Source organism: Chroicocephalus ridibundus, chromosome 8, assembly GCF_963924245.1.
Source record: "Chroicocephalus ridibundus chromosome 8, bChrRid1.1, whole genome shotgun sequence".
Lineage (NCBI taxonomy): Eukaryota > Metazoa > Chordata > Aves > Charadriiformes > Laridae > Chroicocephalus > Chroicocephalus ridibundus.
The window spans coordinates 46,176,062-46,191,650 of record NC_086291.1 but is presented as its reverse complement, the minus strand read 5'-3'; the positions used below and the strand labels follow the sequence as shown (position 1 = coordinate 46,191,650).

At 36.9% G+C, this 15,589-nt stretch overlaps 1 protein-coding gene across 1 annotated transcript in view; it reads left to right on the top strand.

The window, feature by feature from the left end:
* The first annotated feature begins 6,224 nt into the window (after positions 1 to 6,224).
* The window catches only part of ERCC4 (ERCC excision repair 4, endonuclease catalytic subunit), a 16,037-nt gene continuing 6,672 nt past the window's right edge, over positions 6,225 to 15,589 (top strand). The window contains 11 exon segments of the mRNA XM_063344231.1: positions 6,225 to 6,399; positions 7,345 to 7,525; positions 10,074 to 10,269; positions 11,614 to 11,821; positions 12,483 to 12,663; positions 13,008 to 13,136; positions 13,722 to 13,832; positions 14,987 to 15,235; positions 15,238 to 15,285; positions 15,288 to 15,466; positions 15,468 to 15,577. Of these exon segments, the coding sequence (XP_063200301.1) occupies positions 6,226 to 6,399; positions 7,345 to 7,525; positions 10,074 to 10,269; positions 11,614 to 11,821; positions 12,483 to 12,663; positions 13,008 to 13,136; positions 13,722 to 13,832; positions 14,987 to 15,235; positions 15,238 to 15,285; positions 15,288 to 15,466; positions 15,468 to 15,577 (1,766 nt within the window). The 5' untranslated portion in view covers position 6,225.

Below are 15,589 nucleotides of genomic sequence, written 5' to 3'. Positions count from 1 at the left end.
TCTGAAAGGTGTGATAATTTGGTACATATCTAATTTTTCAGATACAGTTACTGGAATAATGTAACACTGATAGGAGATAGTTTTATTTCTCACTTTGAACTGCCCAAAATGAAAACATTCTAAGAAAACTGTGACATTGTATTGTAGTGCTTCTATACATTGTATTTTCAGTCAGACACTCAGTTTTTCTTTCCTATAAGAGATAACCATCCTCTTCCTCGCTGAAATACATCATCTAGGCAGATGCCATTTAATTTACTTACAAGTCATGTTTTACTTGGTGTAGTAGAAGCAGGGATGAGCCTTTTCTAAATCTAAGAAATCTCACTCTCTCTACTAGAAAATATCTAAAGTAAGATGCCATTTTCCTGGCTTCCTTGAACAGTCACACACAGCGCATTATAGGAGAGTTGACATCACTGGGCAAGGCATGAATTGATGGTGCAGATTTCAGAAGATCGAGTCTGAAATTTGAGTCCTGATGTCCTCGGTTTGGTTGCTGTCCATGTCTAGTTCTAGTAATTGTGGATTTGGTCAACTCAGTTGTTAACCCTCAAATTCCCCTGAATATATCTACTGGTTCAGGAAGTACATAAACAGAATATTGTACAACACTGTAAAAATGCTGCAATTGCGGTTTTTGCTGTATGTATTCTATAAGCAAATGCTTAGATGAATGGAAAATTCCATATATCAAAAAGGTTTGCTTCATGTTAACTTACACTCTCTTCAGAAGTCAAGAAGGGGTTATAGAGGTATGAATCCACTGGGTAGAGAAAATAAGAATATTCCTTCAGTAAAGAAACTGCAGTTGCCTTCAGTTATTAAAGTGTTAAGTAAATTATTACAAATGTGATCCTACATTAGCAGCAATGTCCTGTTTCAATAATGGGCTACAGGCACTCGAATTGAAAATGTCTATCATGTAAAACAATATTAATCCCATTTGTACAATTTTCATATTAACACGAAAATACTTTTAATTGTCATGTCAGTACATTTCCTTGCTGAGCTACTCTTTTATTGGAGAAACAGTAAATTTGATAACATGCCTCAGGAAAAATGTCTGTATAAACCTGACAAACAAGTTAGTTCATGTTAACTTGTAAGGTAACAATATTTTACCAGTGAAATTTAGGAACAGTCACAATTTTGTCTTTTGTTTTACCCACAGGACACCACTACAGCAATGCTGTTGCTCTATACTTTATGCAAAGTTATCTTGTTCACTTACACAACAAATACTGGGTTTGGAATGCAGCTTTGTAAACAATGACTGAATCTAGTTTACCCACTAAAGCAAATATGCTTTGGAAAGAAAAGTAGCTCACTCCTTTCTCAACATGGACTGTTGACAATAACAGGTGCAAATTAGCTCCTTAATTGGCTATTCTTTTTCTGGTGCCTGAAAAGAATGCTCTTCAGAATGCTGTGTCAATCTTATCTTACATGTTTTTCTCTACAAGATATTGTGCAAGCTCTTTAGCAAAGTAACAATGTGGTAGAATATTTGGTTTGTGAGTGACATCAACCTACATTTTCATAAAGCTCCAGTTCTAATCACAAAATTTTATAACTATTCCGTTGGAATCAGAAGGATAAATAACTACTCTTCAAACTACAGTTTCCAACAACTTACGTTACGTCTCTGTAGTTCAGATGAACAATTTTTAAGTAATAACATTGCAAGATCACTCACAAAAAATCACTTCAAGTAGCACTCAGAACATGGTATTTTTCATGAACATTTTTTCACTTAGGGTCAGGAAACACAAAATCTTCAAATAAAATTGCAACACCAGATCTGTGTTGCCACTGTTATACAAGGAATCTACTCGTCACAAGGGTGCAAATGTTTACGCCTATGTAATACTGTCTATATACATCCATATTGAAATACTCCCCATTGTATCATCAACTGCTGCTTCTTTTGTTAATAACAAAGTAATTAATTTGTAAAAGTACTTCTATTAAATGAACAGCTAAACATCTCTGAGTGACTATGACCATCTCCCTTAGAAACACTTCATCTGTCTGTCATTTTTATACATCGCTACAATAAAGAAACCTTGTTGTATTTCATGCCTTCTACATCTAGAAACTATTAAAGTGGATATTCTACACAGTCACCACATATACTATTTACCTGAGACGCACAAGTAGAAGGGGAAAAAAAACAAAATTAAAGTTGTTCAGGGTACTTAAGTACGAACCATACCTATCTTTAATGTTTTTAACCCAGCTTTGTAATTGTGGAGAAAAAATACTGTAGAAATCATTAACAGCTGCTTAAATTTAATTCTGAGTTTACTTAAGACAAAGTACATTGAACAAACTTGCTGTTACTTGTATGGCAAGGGGGGGAAATGAAAGTGAAGGAGTTAGTAATTCCAGGGTCTTGTGGTCTGTGCAGAGCCAATGTAGGACCAGAGCTTACCCTTCCCTTACTAATGTTCCCTATCCATCAGACCATAGCCCAAATCAATTCTTTAATTGGAGTTCATTTTTAACCCAGCAAAAGCATGACATGTTTAATTTTTACAATAGCTTCCTTGAAAAAGAATAATTAGATTTTCCTTTATAGGAGAAATATTTCTTAACCTGTAAAGAATATTCCGTATATAGACTGGTGGAGAAAAATCTGTTTCAGCCAATTACAAATTACACAAAGTGCCCACCTCAGAACTAAGTATTCTAAGAACATGAATGGATGTGGCTATAAGATGGTTTACAATAAATTTCAAAATTATGGAACAGTTTTTTTCAATTTCCAATGTATCTATCTTTATACCTACAGATAAATATCAGTATTTCTACTTTCTCTCTTTTTCTTAGAAAGTTTGTTCTTATTAAAAATATATATACATATATTTCTTTGGGAACCTGGATAACAAAACTATGCATTAATTCAGACTATTTTGTTTTGGCAGTCTTATCTTCTAACTATAAGCTCCAACAGGTCTTTGCTTTTATTAAAGCTGTGAAAAAGAATAAATATGTAGTCTATGACATAATGATGCAAGGTAACTCTAATAGGAGGACTACGGATATTGCTCTTTTAAGGTTCATCAGCTAATGAGTTTAGGAACCAGTATATTGATAAACCTAGTCAGAGATAATGAATCAAAATGTATACAGGATTCGAAGTAAATATAGTAGATTTTATTTATCATAAAATCGTCTCTTTGAGAAACTGCAAAATGTGAGAATTTTTAGGCAATTTCAAAGAAATTGGCCCTGGTCATCTGAGTTGGCTAACATAACTGAGGTTTAAAACATCCCCTAATCACTCAGTGATGTTTCTCTGTAGGCAATGGAGTTGATCAGGCTAAAATCCAAATAACAAACCAGGCAAATAAAAAATCTGCAGACTAGGAAATCTCACCACATTTTCACAGCTGAAAATATTGAATTTTACTTAAATACAAAGATAGGATGGAAGACAAAATAAAAATATTTATGTTTTAGAAAGATCATATAATAAGTTTTACACAAGTTACCTAAATATTGGTTTTCTTATAACAGGTATTCCTCCTCAGCTCTTTACATTATCAGTAAGTTTCTTAATATGACACAGAAGAACTGTTACTAGTTGTCAGAAAAGACTGTTGTCATTACACAAATGGGCAGATTAATGACGTGGTCATGGTTTCTTGTATTTTTCTTTCCCCTAGTAATGATTAATAACTTGTCAAAAATAAAATTTAAAAAAAATTAGTTGTCAAAAGCATATCTTAAAGAGATTAATCTTAATATTGGTGATCCCAATAATAACAAGTGATCCAAATAATATTCCCACCTCCAGTGATTTGTTGTATTGCACTACCATACAATTAACCTGCCTTTCATATAGTATTAATATGATGAAGTAAATAGGTCTGTTAATGCATTTTTAAGGCATGCAAGTAAAGGTCTTCCTTGGGGAGTTGATAATGGGCTGTACTGACCATCTCACATAATCTATCAGCTTGAAAGTAGCCTATAATTGTCTTTGTTTATAATTTTATATGGAATGAGACTCCTAAAGTTAGTCAAAATTTTTATTACGTATAGATAACAAGTGTTAGTTTGTTTAAAATTAAAATCAAGCCTTCATTGTTAAATAAAGAAACGTATTAGTATGTACTCCCCTGAATATCATTCTCCTAGCTTATTATTCCAAACATTAAAATTACATATAATAGCTAATTCTTAGACAAATTTTATTCATCCTGTTCCTATTCAAGCTCTTCCTTGTGCTTTTCTGAATACTTTTAAAATGTTACTCTAATGTTTTGCAAAGAAAAACTACAAAAAAATGAATTGCAAGATTTAGGCTTAAATTCTGCTCTTCTAAGGCAACAAGTGACAGCCCTCTACTGGTTAATAAATATATAAGCACAGAAAGTACATTTCACAATAATTTTACATTAATACTATACGCAGCCAAAGTAAAAAAATATAAAAATACATATAGTACAAAATAAAATCAGACTATAGAGATGCCTGAAATATTTCTTTTGGACCATTAAAAAATGTATTATTTCTAATTCATGTAGGAAACAATAGGTCAAGGAAATGGCTGGTTCCTAAATTATATGGACAACTCTGTAAAATACTGTTATTCTTCAAAGAACTACCCTTATTGGACTACAGCTTTTCATACAGTATTCAAAAATAGCAATAAATGTTAATGATAATTGTCCTGGTATTGGGTAAGACTTTGTTTTGGTCAGTTTGTGGCCCCCGACCTGCGGGCCACAAAAATAAATTGTTGTCAAAGTGAAAATACTGATTTTCTGACATTTTTATGGTCTAAAATAAGTTTTCAATGCAAACATCGAAGAATTTAGTAGCAGCCAGCTAAAAATGAGAACCAAAGCGTGGTATTTGGTACAACAGTTGGCAATATGATGCAATTTGCAAAGAAAAAATTGTTCGGGTATCAGCACAAAATTTCAGAAATATGAGACATATATAAGAAAACCAAGAATAGTTCCCATATTTTATTAATTTCTGACAGTTTAATACTTTCTTCTACTTTGCCCTGAGTCTCTGTTAAACTGCAAATATATATATTATAAAATAATTTGAAAATTTCCTGTATCAATTTAAAAGATTCTATAGCATAATCCTAACCTTGTGGCAAATTTACAAATAATGCCTTGTAAAGTACATCTTCATTAATATTGTCAGCTTGAACAAGTATGCAATAAATGAACGTGTTAGCAGCTGTACACCCAAAAGCAATGGAAACCCCTCTGCAGCTGCCAACATGTGACAATGCGAAACAAAGAACTGAAAGTATGTATTTGAATGCATCAGTTGACTCAATGACTTGATCATGGCATTTTACCAAAAGAAGATGATATTGGGGAAAATAATGGGAATCAATACCGAGTGTAAATAAAATAGATTTGGAACGCCTTCCACACATTTGTATTATGGAAGAAGCTGGTTGTACACTGTCCCTCTGCCCCATAACCATGCAAAAAAACCCCAAAACCCATCAGTCTTCTTCCCCCCCTCACTTTCTCAGAGGGTCATTTTGATCCAGTTGAAGTGGCATCCATCTCCCCCACGATAGGCCCAGAAAAACTGCTTATTTTAAGAGGTGCTGGAGACAAACAAGTTCACCTGCCCTTCACCAAGCTGAACTGTAGGGTCATTTTGAGGAGTGTCCTTCATGTTGAGCTGCTTCTGAAAGCAGGACTGAAGCGCCTTTTCTGCACTGACTGAGGGAGGGACACTAAAAAATGAGTTACCAGGAAAACAAGTACTGATCCCTTGTGTGAGGAAAGTAGACCGAAGTTCAGTCAAGTTTGGTTTTGTTGCTTAAGAAATGCCATTAATTAGTAACAAACAACAAACAATTTATGATAAAAAAGGAAAAGACCCCCCTATCTTGTATTTACACTCGGCACACACACAACACACACCCCCCACACGAGGAGGAGAGGGGACTTCAGGTTGTGTCAACACAAGCACCTGTGGGAGCCTGCCGGGCACATAAGTCCCATTCCCACCTCGTTTTCCAAGCCAGTGGGTCTCAAGAGGATCCTCCTCTCCCGCCGCCATCGCCACCCTTCGCCCAGCGGCGCTTCGCCTGAGGCGCCTCGCGCTGTAGGCGGGAAAACTAGCCGCCGGAGGACTGCACCACCTGCGTCCGGCAGGGGGCGCCGCCACCTCGGCGGGCGGGCGGGCAAGCTGAGCGGCCGGCACGCATGCGCTGCTCCCTCGGCGGCCATGGCGGCGCTGCTGGAGCATGAGAGCCAGATCTTCCTGGACCTCTTCCACCAGGACGGGCTGGTGATCTGCGCCCGCGGGCTCGGCGTCGACCGCTTGCTGCTGCGCTTCCTCCGGCTGTACTGCGAGCCCACCAGCCTGGTGCTGGTGCTCAACACAAGCCCGGCCGAGGAGGTGAGGGCAGCCCCTGCCAGCGGCCGTCCGCCTGCCCCGCCTTCCCCCCTCACCGCCGTCCCCTCACGGTTTCGGCGGGCGCATCCCGGGGGCGGCCGGCGGCCACGGCGGTGGTCGGGCTCCGGGCAGGAGGGCGCTGCCCGCGGGCGGAGGGGCTGGCCGGGGCGGGGGGCGGCGGTGCTGGGCGCTGAGCCCCGAGCCCCGGGCGTTGAACCCGCCGGGGAGAAGGCGTCCCACCAGGCGCGCTCGGGAGCGAATCGGGTTCCGAAATTCTACGGTGAAGTCCTAATAATAATAATTCATAACTCGAAAATGTCAGGAACCTGTAAGCGGCAAGTGAGCTGAAAGGGGTGAAACTTTTTAACAGCTTTGGCCCTGCTTGTACGAAAAATGCCGCTCTGTTTTCCCCGCAATCAGGGAGATTTCCCACCATCAGGGAGGTGATGCCACCGGGCTTTTTGTTGGTGACCATAGGTGAATAAATATCACAGCGGTAGCTCATAAGGTTAAGCTTGACTTACGTGACCTACCTGCCGTAGGTGTCTTTGATAGCAAGTGAGTGATTAGAAGATCATCTCTGCCCAATTCTCTGTTCTTAAGTCAGTATTAAAATTGCCTGTTCTCTGAAAAAGAGCTAGTAAAATATAAGAGAAAATGGAGGCTCCTTTGGATATCAGTGGCTCATATTTCCTTAAGTATTGTATAGCTATTACTGAGAATATATAGCTTTTTTAAATCACTTGTATAAGTTTGAAACTGAACAAAGTATACCTAAGAAGAAAAAAGTCACAGTAATTCAGACTTCCTTAGGTAGTGTCTTATACTGTTATGGTTTTGATTTGTTTTGGACAGCTCATCAAAATTAATGGAGTATGTATAATTAAGGGGTTTTTGCATCCATTTCATCAGTTACCACAATGAAGTCTTGTGTTTTTATTGTATTAGGAATATTTTATTGATCAGCTGAGGTCAGATGGAGTCGTTCATCTTCCTCGGTGTGTTACCAATGAAATTACAAATAATACTCGATATGAATTTTATACACAAGGAGGAGTCATCTTTGCAACAAGTCGAATCCTTGTGGTGGATTTCCTTACTGACAGAATTCCTGCAAACCTCATTACCGGTAAGAGTTTAATGAAATAAAGGTAAGACTGTTCTGTTTGAAAATTATGTATGAAGAGTTCTGGTGACCAGTATTGAGGCTGAAGAATTATTCTTTTTTTTCCCCAAAGACTGAGGTAAAAAGAGCAAATATGTATTATTTTTTTAATGGCTTTTTCCTTTTTTTGCTCCAAACTTGTTTGCTCTATTTAATCGTATAACTTGAAAACATATGCGTTATTTTTAGATAATGCATTTGTATGACTTTGATATCAGTAACTGCCTGAAAAACAAATCTACAGTTAAACTATGCGATTGACACATAAAATTCAGACTGGCTTTCCACGGAGAATAATTGATTGCACTTGGTGAAATAGTATCCAGAATACTCTCATTACACGGCCTATGACTGAAAGTGATTTTAGATGTCATGTTTTATCAGTCCTGCATACTACCTTATTTTTTGCATTAACAAATTACTTCTGATGACTTTTCCCATCAAAAAATAGCCATATCTTCTTAATCTTTGTCTTGACACACCTTGGACGCTATCTAAATAGCAGTATTATGAAGTAATGCTGCTACTACTCTTGTAAAGATTTTGGGGAATAGATTGTGACCTTTGTTGTTGTTACATGGAAGTTATACATGAAAGATGTTACAATTATCTTTCTCCTCTCATATTCTGTACCCCTTCTCCCGCAACACCCATTGCTTTTGTGTTCTTGTCTAAGCTGGAAACCCAGTTAAAGCCTGGAGATCTAGTAAAATAGATATTTTAGAGCCAGGAATAAGAGACTGTTTTACTGTTATCTAAATGTTATCATCTTCTTAATGGCCAAACATAACTGAATATTGAATGTTCAGAAAAATGTACATTTCTGCTTCAGCAGCTGTATCCCCTTCCTTTTAGTCAATGTATAACAAGCTATAATCTGTAAAACATTTTGAACAGTTTTATGCTGGAGCCAAAGGACACCAGATTTGTCAGTTCTTGTATTTCCTGGTTAAAGAAAGTGAACAAATTTTCTAGGCAACCTACTTTTAATTTCTCTTCTTCCCCTTGGCGCCTTCCCCTCTACCTTTCTGCCCTACCAAATAAGAAAAGGGGAAAAAAAAAAAGAGAGAAAAACATAACTCTGGACTTTGTGTATGAAAAAAAGAAATACTAAAGGTCTAAAAAAATAGCCTTGTCCTCTAATGACACAGTTATGGGTGGGGTTTTGTTGCCACTAGAGGTCAGTGTGACAGCAGCGTTGATAGACTTGCTGCTTTAGTTAAAACTTCGGTAAAGTGGTTCCGTTGGAAACGTGTATTTTCAGTGTGTGAAATTGTACGACAAAAACTTGTAATAGTATTTCTTGAGGAGCTGAAATAAAAACAGCAGTAAATAGCTTCCAGCTGTTACAAACGTGTATAAAATCAATGTAGAATCAGGTGTGAATGAACATCTGATGAACTCATAAATTCAGCTAAATGAGGATAAGAAATTATCGCTGCAGTAAAGAAGAATTATTCCTGGTGGTTTTGGCCAAATAGAAGTTGTGTACTTAATAGCATAGTAAAGCTGATGTGAGTTGGTGTAGTAAACAGTGGCAAATTGTTTCTACCAGGGCTTACACAGCAGAATGAATTCACTTAATAAGCAGAGAAATACTGACTAAAAGCAGGAAGTCGTTATAATAAACACATAGTCTTACTGGCCTGTTACAAATTCCGTGTCTCCTGTATGTCCTTTAAGAATCATATCTTGAGAAAGTGGAAGATGTTCAGAAATGGGTACAATCACTATTATGTCCTGAAAATTTTGCTTTATAGGGGAGATGTAAGAATATCTAGATAGAAAAGTACTTTTTAGTGGATTATTCCATGATTTGATCGTGAATGGCTAGCAGTTTTATGGAATTCTTTTTCTTATAGGTGCTTTTTCATTTACAAAGCAAAGGCATGTTAAAATCAGTGGCTGGGTGGTGAGTTGAAGAAACTTGTTGTAGAAACTAAACACACTGTAAGTTTGTCAGCTTATGTAGGTACCAGGTAAAACCTGTGATGTTTGATGTCCTTTGCATCCATTTTAGAAAGGCATTTATTATTCCACGGGAAGTTGTGATTAGATGTAACAAAATAATTCAAATACCGCAATCCTGAACATTTCACACTTGCTTTGTTATAATAGCGTGTTATGTCTTGCATTTAGTCCTACTGCTTTTAAAAGGCTCAAGTTAAAGTTTTGCCTTAGGAGTAGAGAACTTTGTACACTAAGAAGTCCTACCAATCAAGCACAAGTGGGTTTTTTTGGGGTTTTTTTGTTGTTTTTTTTTTTTTTTTTTGCTAAAGACACATCATTAGCCCAGTTCTGTTATTTGGGGATTCCGTGGTACTGAAACTGAGGAGTCACTTGGCTTGAACCCCTGAAAGTTTGTTCAGCCATCACTTTAGAAGATTTAAATTCCCATTGTATTTTAATTTAAGAAAAAAAATGTTAGTAGGATAGTTTTGAGGGAAAAAAAATTATACAAAATCAGACTTTTCTTTACTTTTTGTAACTTAAAAACCTTTTATTTTGCCAGGCATTTTGGTATACAAAGCGCACAGAATCATTGAGTCCTGTCAGGAAGCATTTATCTTACGACTTTATCGCCAGAAGAACAAGCAAGGCTTCATTAAAGCTTTTACAGATAATGCAGTTGCATTTAATACTGGCTTTTGCCATGTGGAAAGAGTGATGAGAAATCTTTTTGTCAAGAAACTTTATCTGTGGCCAAGGTAAGACACCTCTTTATTTCATTGGAGAGTTAAACTTAAAAAAAAGATGGATGTTACAATGAGTTCCTAAGAAAATGAGGTGTATGCAGTCACACTGCTAATCTGTGTTCCCTCTTGCATTCCCAAACACATTTCATTCGATTTTTGATAGAAGATGCAGTCTTGAAGATGCTAAATTTCTGTAAGTAATTTTGAAAATAGACCCAAATTATATCTATAAGGGGCTGAACCTTATGGTATAGCTGTCCTTTTAGCCAATAGAGATCACAGCAGAAAGTGATGTTCTTAATAGCTCAAGAAAACCTTCACTTAGTAAACAGATTATTTATGCCAGAAAGTAACAGGGATACAGTCTCTCAGTTCTGTCATTCATGGAGGTATTTGTTTCCAGCTGTGATGAAACTCCATCGATCTCTTTCTGTGTGTCATATTTTTTTAATCTTCCTTTACATGTGTGTTGTGTATGAAGAATGTTTCTTGGTGACTGATAGAAACCAAATTGCCACGTTTGACATGCATTAAGTCTTTCAGGAGCAGAGCCACAAATGGAACCGGGCACTTTAGCTGATGACCCATTCGATGCTCTTGCCTCAGGCAGGAAGGAGGTCTGCTCATTTATTCCTTCAGTCCAGTCTAGAATGTGTTTCGCTCCATCTTAACCTGCTGTTACTCTGCATTGTAAACTCTTTAACAGTCTTCCTTCCGGTATCACAAAGAAGTAGAAATGGACATAACTAGGATAGGAAAGGTTGAACAGAAGCTCTCTAAATTTTCTTTCTTGTCTTCTGAACCATGAAAAGGCCTGGGGGGTGCAGCACGCAGTAAAGGAAAATGCCCTTTTAGTTTCAGAGGTCAGCAGACACAGCGTTCTCTGAGCCTCGTCCTGTTAGTGAAAATCAGCTAGCAACTATGGACCCCTACAGCCAGATTGGCTGCGAGGGCAGGGTTCTAACAAGGACCCGCTGCTTATAATCAGAAGCTAGGAATGTCGCAGATTCTGTTAGTGGATTTATGAACTCATTCCAGTTTTTCCCCTTACAAGATTTTTTGGTTTCACTTTAATATTTGTTATGTGTAATAATGATGTAGAATCTAGTGCAGTAATTCTCCATGGATCATTCAGCAGCACTGTATGGGCTCACATGGCTAGAATGACTACAGTCATAATTGTGGAATACATGATTTTCATAAAATTGCAGTCTTCACATCTGTAGAAACTGATTTATTTTTCAATTAACTTGGTTACGTTTAAAACAATTATAATTGTAGTTTGTACAAAGTTTTGTATAATTGTAGGTCAAGCAAACTATCCATGTAAATCTTAATAAGCTGTTTTCCTCTTAGATTTCATGTAGCAGTGAACTCATTTTTAGAGAAGCATAAACCTGAAGTGGTGGAAATACATGTGTCAATGACCCCTGCTATGCTTGCAATCCAGACTTCCATCCTGGACATCTTGAATGCATGTCTGAGAGAACTCAAACGTTATAATCCAGCTCTTGAAGTAGAAGATCTATCTTTAGAAAATGCTATTGGTAAACCTTTTGACAAGGTAACTGTTTTGATTGTTTTGCTGTGCCTAACTAAAGGGATGTAGGTCCTCAAACTGTCTGCCATGTAAACAGAAATATTATTTGTAAGATAAATAACCAGCAGCAACTGAGTATTCTCCCATGACTCATTTATTACTGGTACAAGGAGAGAAACCATGTTAATTCATAAGGGTGATGTTAACAGTTGCTTCGGTGCTTTAAATATTTAGAGGGTTTTTTCTTATGCTCTGTAGGTTGCCTATCTGTGTGGTACTCGTCTTATTTTGAAAATTAAATTGCATTATAATCTTTTTTTACTCAAGTGAAGGATACTAAATACTAAAGGCACAGGCCAGTACCAGTAAAATAAGGTGGTTTTTTTTTTTTATTTTACCAATATTTTATTATTATATGGAAAGGAAAATATATGCTGAAAACATTGAATTATATACATCTGCTAATTGTTGAAATGTTTTATATAAAGGCATCTATATTATGTTAACTTTGCAAAAAACGATTACTTCAAAACAAATATCTCACCCTCACATCTTTAATTGAGTATGTTTAATAACTTTGGGAAACTAGTGGCATCCCCCTGTAAAGGAAAAAAGTGCGTTCTTGTCTTGATTAGTATACTATATATTTATTTGCCATTTTGAACTTTCCAATTTACATTTCTAGACAATACGTCACTACTTAGATCCTCTCTGGCATCAGCTTGGAGCTAAGACAAAATCTTTGGTCCAGGATTTGAAGATACTACGTACTTTGCTACTGTATCTAACTCAGTATGATTGTGTCACTTTCCTTAATCTTCTGGAGTCACTGAAAGCAAGTGAAAAAGCTTTTGGTGAGAATTCAGGTAAACACTGAATAACCATACAAGTTAATGCATGAAACAGTGAAATGTTGATATTTTTAATTAACATTCCCAAACATATGAAGGTATCTAATTAGGTTTTATATAACCAGCCATAAGGACGTAGGTTTTTATTGACAGATAATGCTTTCATCTTCCCACTTAACTGCTGTTACTTAGCAGTGTGAGATCTGCATCACATTTCTGTTTCTTATTAAGCTAGTAATTACATGGCAAGCAGGTAGCACAGGTACTCCATAAGAGAGATTTGGGGCTTTTACTGGAAAGGGCTGAAACAAATACACATTGCAGATGTCAAACTACTACTGCTTTCTTTTCCTCTTTAGGTTGGCTGTTTCTTGACTCCAGTACTTCAATGTTTGTAAATGCTCGAGCTAGAGTTTATCGCATTGCAGATGAGAAACTGAATCAGCAAGGCAAAGTCTCTGAAAAAAGTGATGTAAAGAAGGAAAATGGTACTGATCATTCCTAACTTTAAGTTTGAGAGTGTCACACGATTTCAAATGCTCTGCATATTGTTATTTGTGCTATGATTCCCTACGTGATCTTACACAGCTCAAGATCCCAATCTGTTAGCTGGGATAAGTTGAGACATAATCTTAGATCAAAAAGCATATAATAAACAACAAAACAGTCACGAAGAATTAAGGGGTTGTTCTAAGCTTGCACAGCTGATCATTGGGAGAGCTTTTATGGAATTGTTCTTGAATTACATTGGTGTTTTGCTTGATCTTTTTTATTTTATGTGAATGGGTAGGAGGCAGCCGTGGCTTTAATTAAAAAATATATATTCAGGAATTTCAGAATTGAAGAATGAGTGAATGTTTTAACTTCTTGCTTCACTAAAGCACTTACAGAAACATTTAAAAATGGGGATAAGAGTGCTCTCCAACCCATCATCATAACAAGTTGCATATGTAGGCTGTTGAATATTGTATTTGCCAACAACCATCACGCTATTGATATCTAACCACTAGTTTAAAGTTCTGAAGGATATTTTGGCTGTAAGAGCTGCTGTGTTCAATCTTGGTTTGTTTCAGAACTGAAAAGGGAATTGGTTCTAGAAAGTAACCCGAAATGGGAAGCTTTGAGAGAAGTACTGAAAGAGATTGAAAATGAGAATAAGAACAGTGAAGACCTTGGTGGTCCAGGTGAGAGAATACTAAATGATGTAAGTTTCACAGTACAAGTTTTTACTTCTATATGGCTCTTGAGAGAAGGAGCCCAGCTCTTTAAGGAGTTTTATTAAAGAGCTAGTTTTAAACTTAAGAATTTGTGGACTTGAGTTTATGTACACATGTACATAAATCATGTACAACTATTTAGTTTTACATAAACTCATATTCTGTTCTCTTTCTAAAGAGAAATGTTGGTTACTATGCAATACTCTGTGCATAGAAAGAATACGTATTACAAAAAAATATTTTAACTTAAGTTTCAATATTGTACTGATACCTTAGTCTCAAAACAATAAAACTATTAATGTGGAAATTTATAATAATCAAGATACTGTTCACTCATTTATTAAGTTCAGTTTAAAAAAAAAAAAGGAGTTATGCTTTTATGCCCTTTCCATCTCACACATTCTTCTCATGCACCTGAAAATTTGCTTCTGTGGGACATGTATGTAAATTGGGTAGAGAGCAGAAGGCAAGTGTGTTTCTAACTAACTGCTTTGCTGCCTTTCCTATTTTAGGGCTTTTCATCCCCTTAAATTTCACCAAGTTTTATTTTAGGAAATAGTAAGGGTAAAAAAGTGCTCTTTTCTCCCCACCCACAGTGTTCTGACTCTGGATAAGAACTGGCGCTCTCACCTAGTGTTGTAGGAGTTTATCTGAGTCAGCTTGTGGAAATTGTTATTCAAGGCCCACAGATGTCAATAATACTGTGTGAACTATGTGTTTTTTAAACTCTAATACGGCTGACAAAGGCTGAAAATTAGAATGGTCTAAAATAAGTTATTTCTTATTCCACATTTAAAAAAAGAAAAAATAGTTGTCCAAGTATGTTTCAATACACGCTGCATCTGCTTCCTTTCAGATGGTCAAAAGGAAAAACTCACTAATTTAGATGGTGTAAGAATAAGGAATGCTGACTTTCATAAACCTTCTCTAATCTTGTTTGGTACAAAACATCATGTAATTTAGACTCCCTGAAAGCCCAGAGCAACTGTGTCAAACAAATGTAAAGGCGTTTGGCAGGCATGCTTCTAGGATCATTAAAAACAACTTGCTCAAGCGATGTCTTGTAGCTGGATAAGAAGTACAGCATAGTAGATTATAAACATATTGTTTCTTGACTGCAGGGCAAGTGCTTATTTGTGCCAGTGATGACCGAGCTTGTGCACAGCTCAGGGAGTACATTGTTGCTGGAGCAGAAGGTTTTTTAACAAGGCTGTATAACAAAACCTTCGGAAAGGATGAGAAAGCTGGAGAAGTGTGGATCACGGACAAAAAAGCCACCAAGTCCAAAGGAAATGCCAGACCAGACACAGTGCCTCAAGCCAAAAAAGCCAAACTCACAGCTTCTTCAAAACAAAATAAACACAAGAAGCAGCAAGACCGACTATAATCCAAATGATAGGGAAAACTGAGGAGGAAAGAGAGAGGAGTTAGAGACGGAAGATAACAAAGAATTAAGCAGTAGCCAAGAAAGCAGTATTGAAGAGAGTATTCCTGAAGACTTCCATATGAACTTACCCTCAGATTGTTACTACGGTATTTTCAAGAACCCACTCACAATTATTCACCCATTGCAGGGTTGCAGCGATCCCTACGCGCTCACATCGGGTACTGCATGAAGTAGAACCAAGATACGTTGTATTATATGATGCAGAACTAACTTTTGTTCGGCAGCTGGAAATCTACAAGGCAAGCAGGCCTGGGAAGCCTTTGAGGCAAGTTGACTT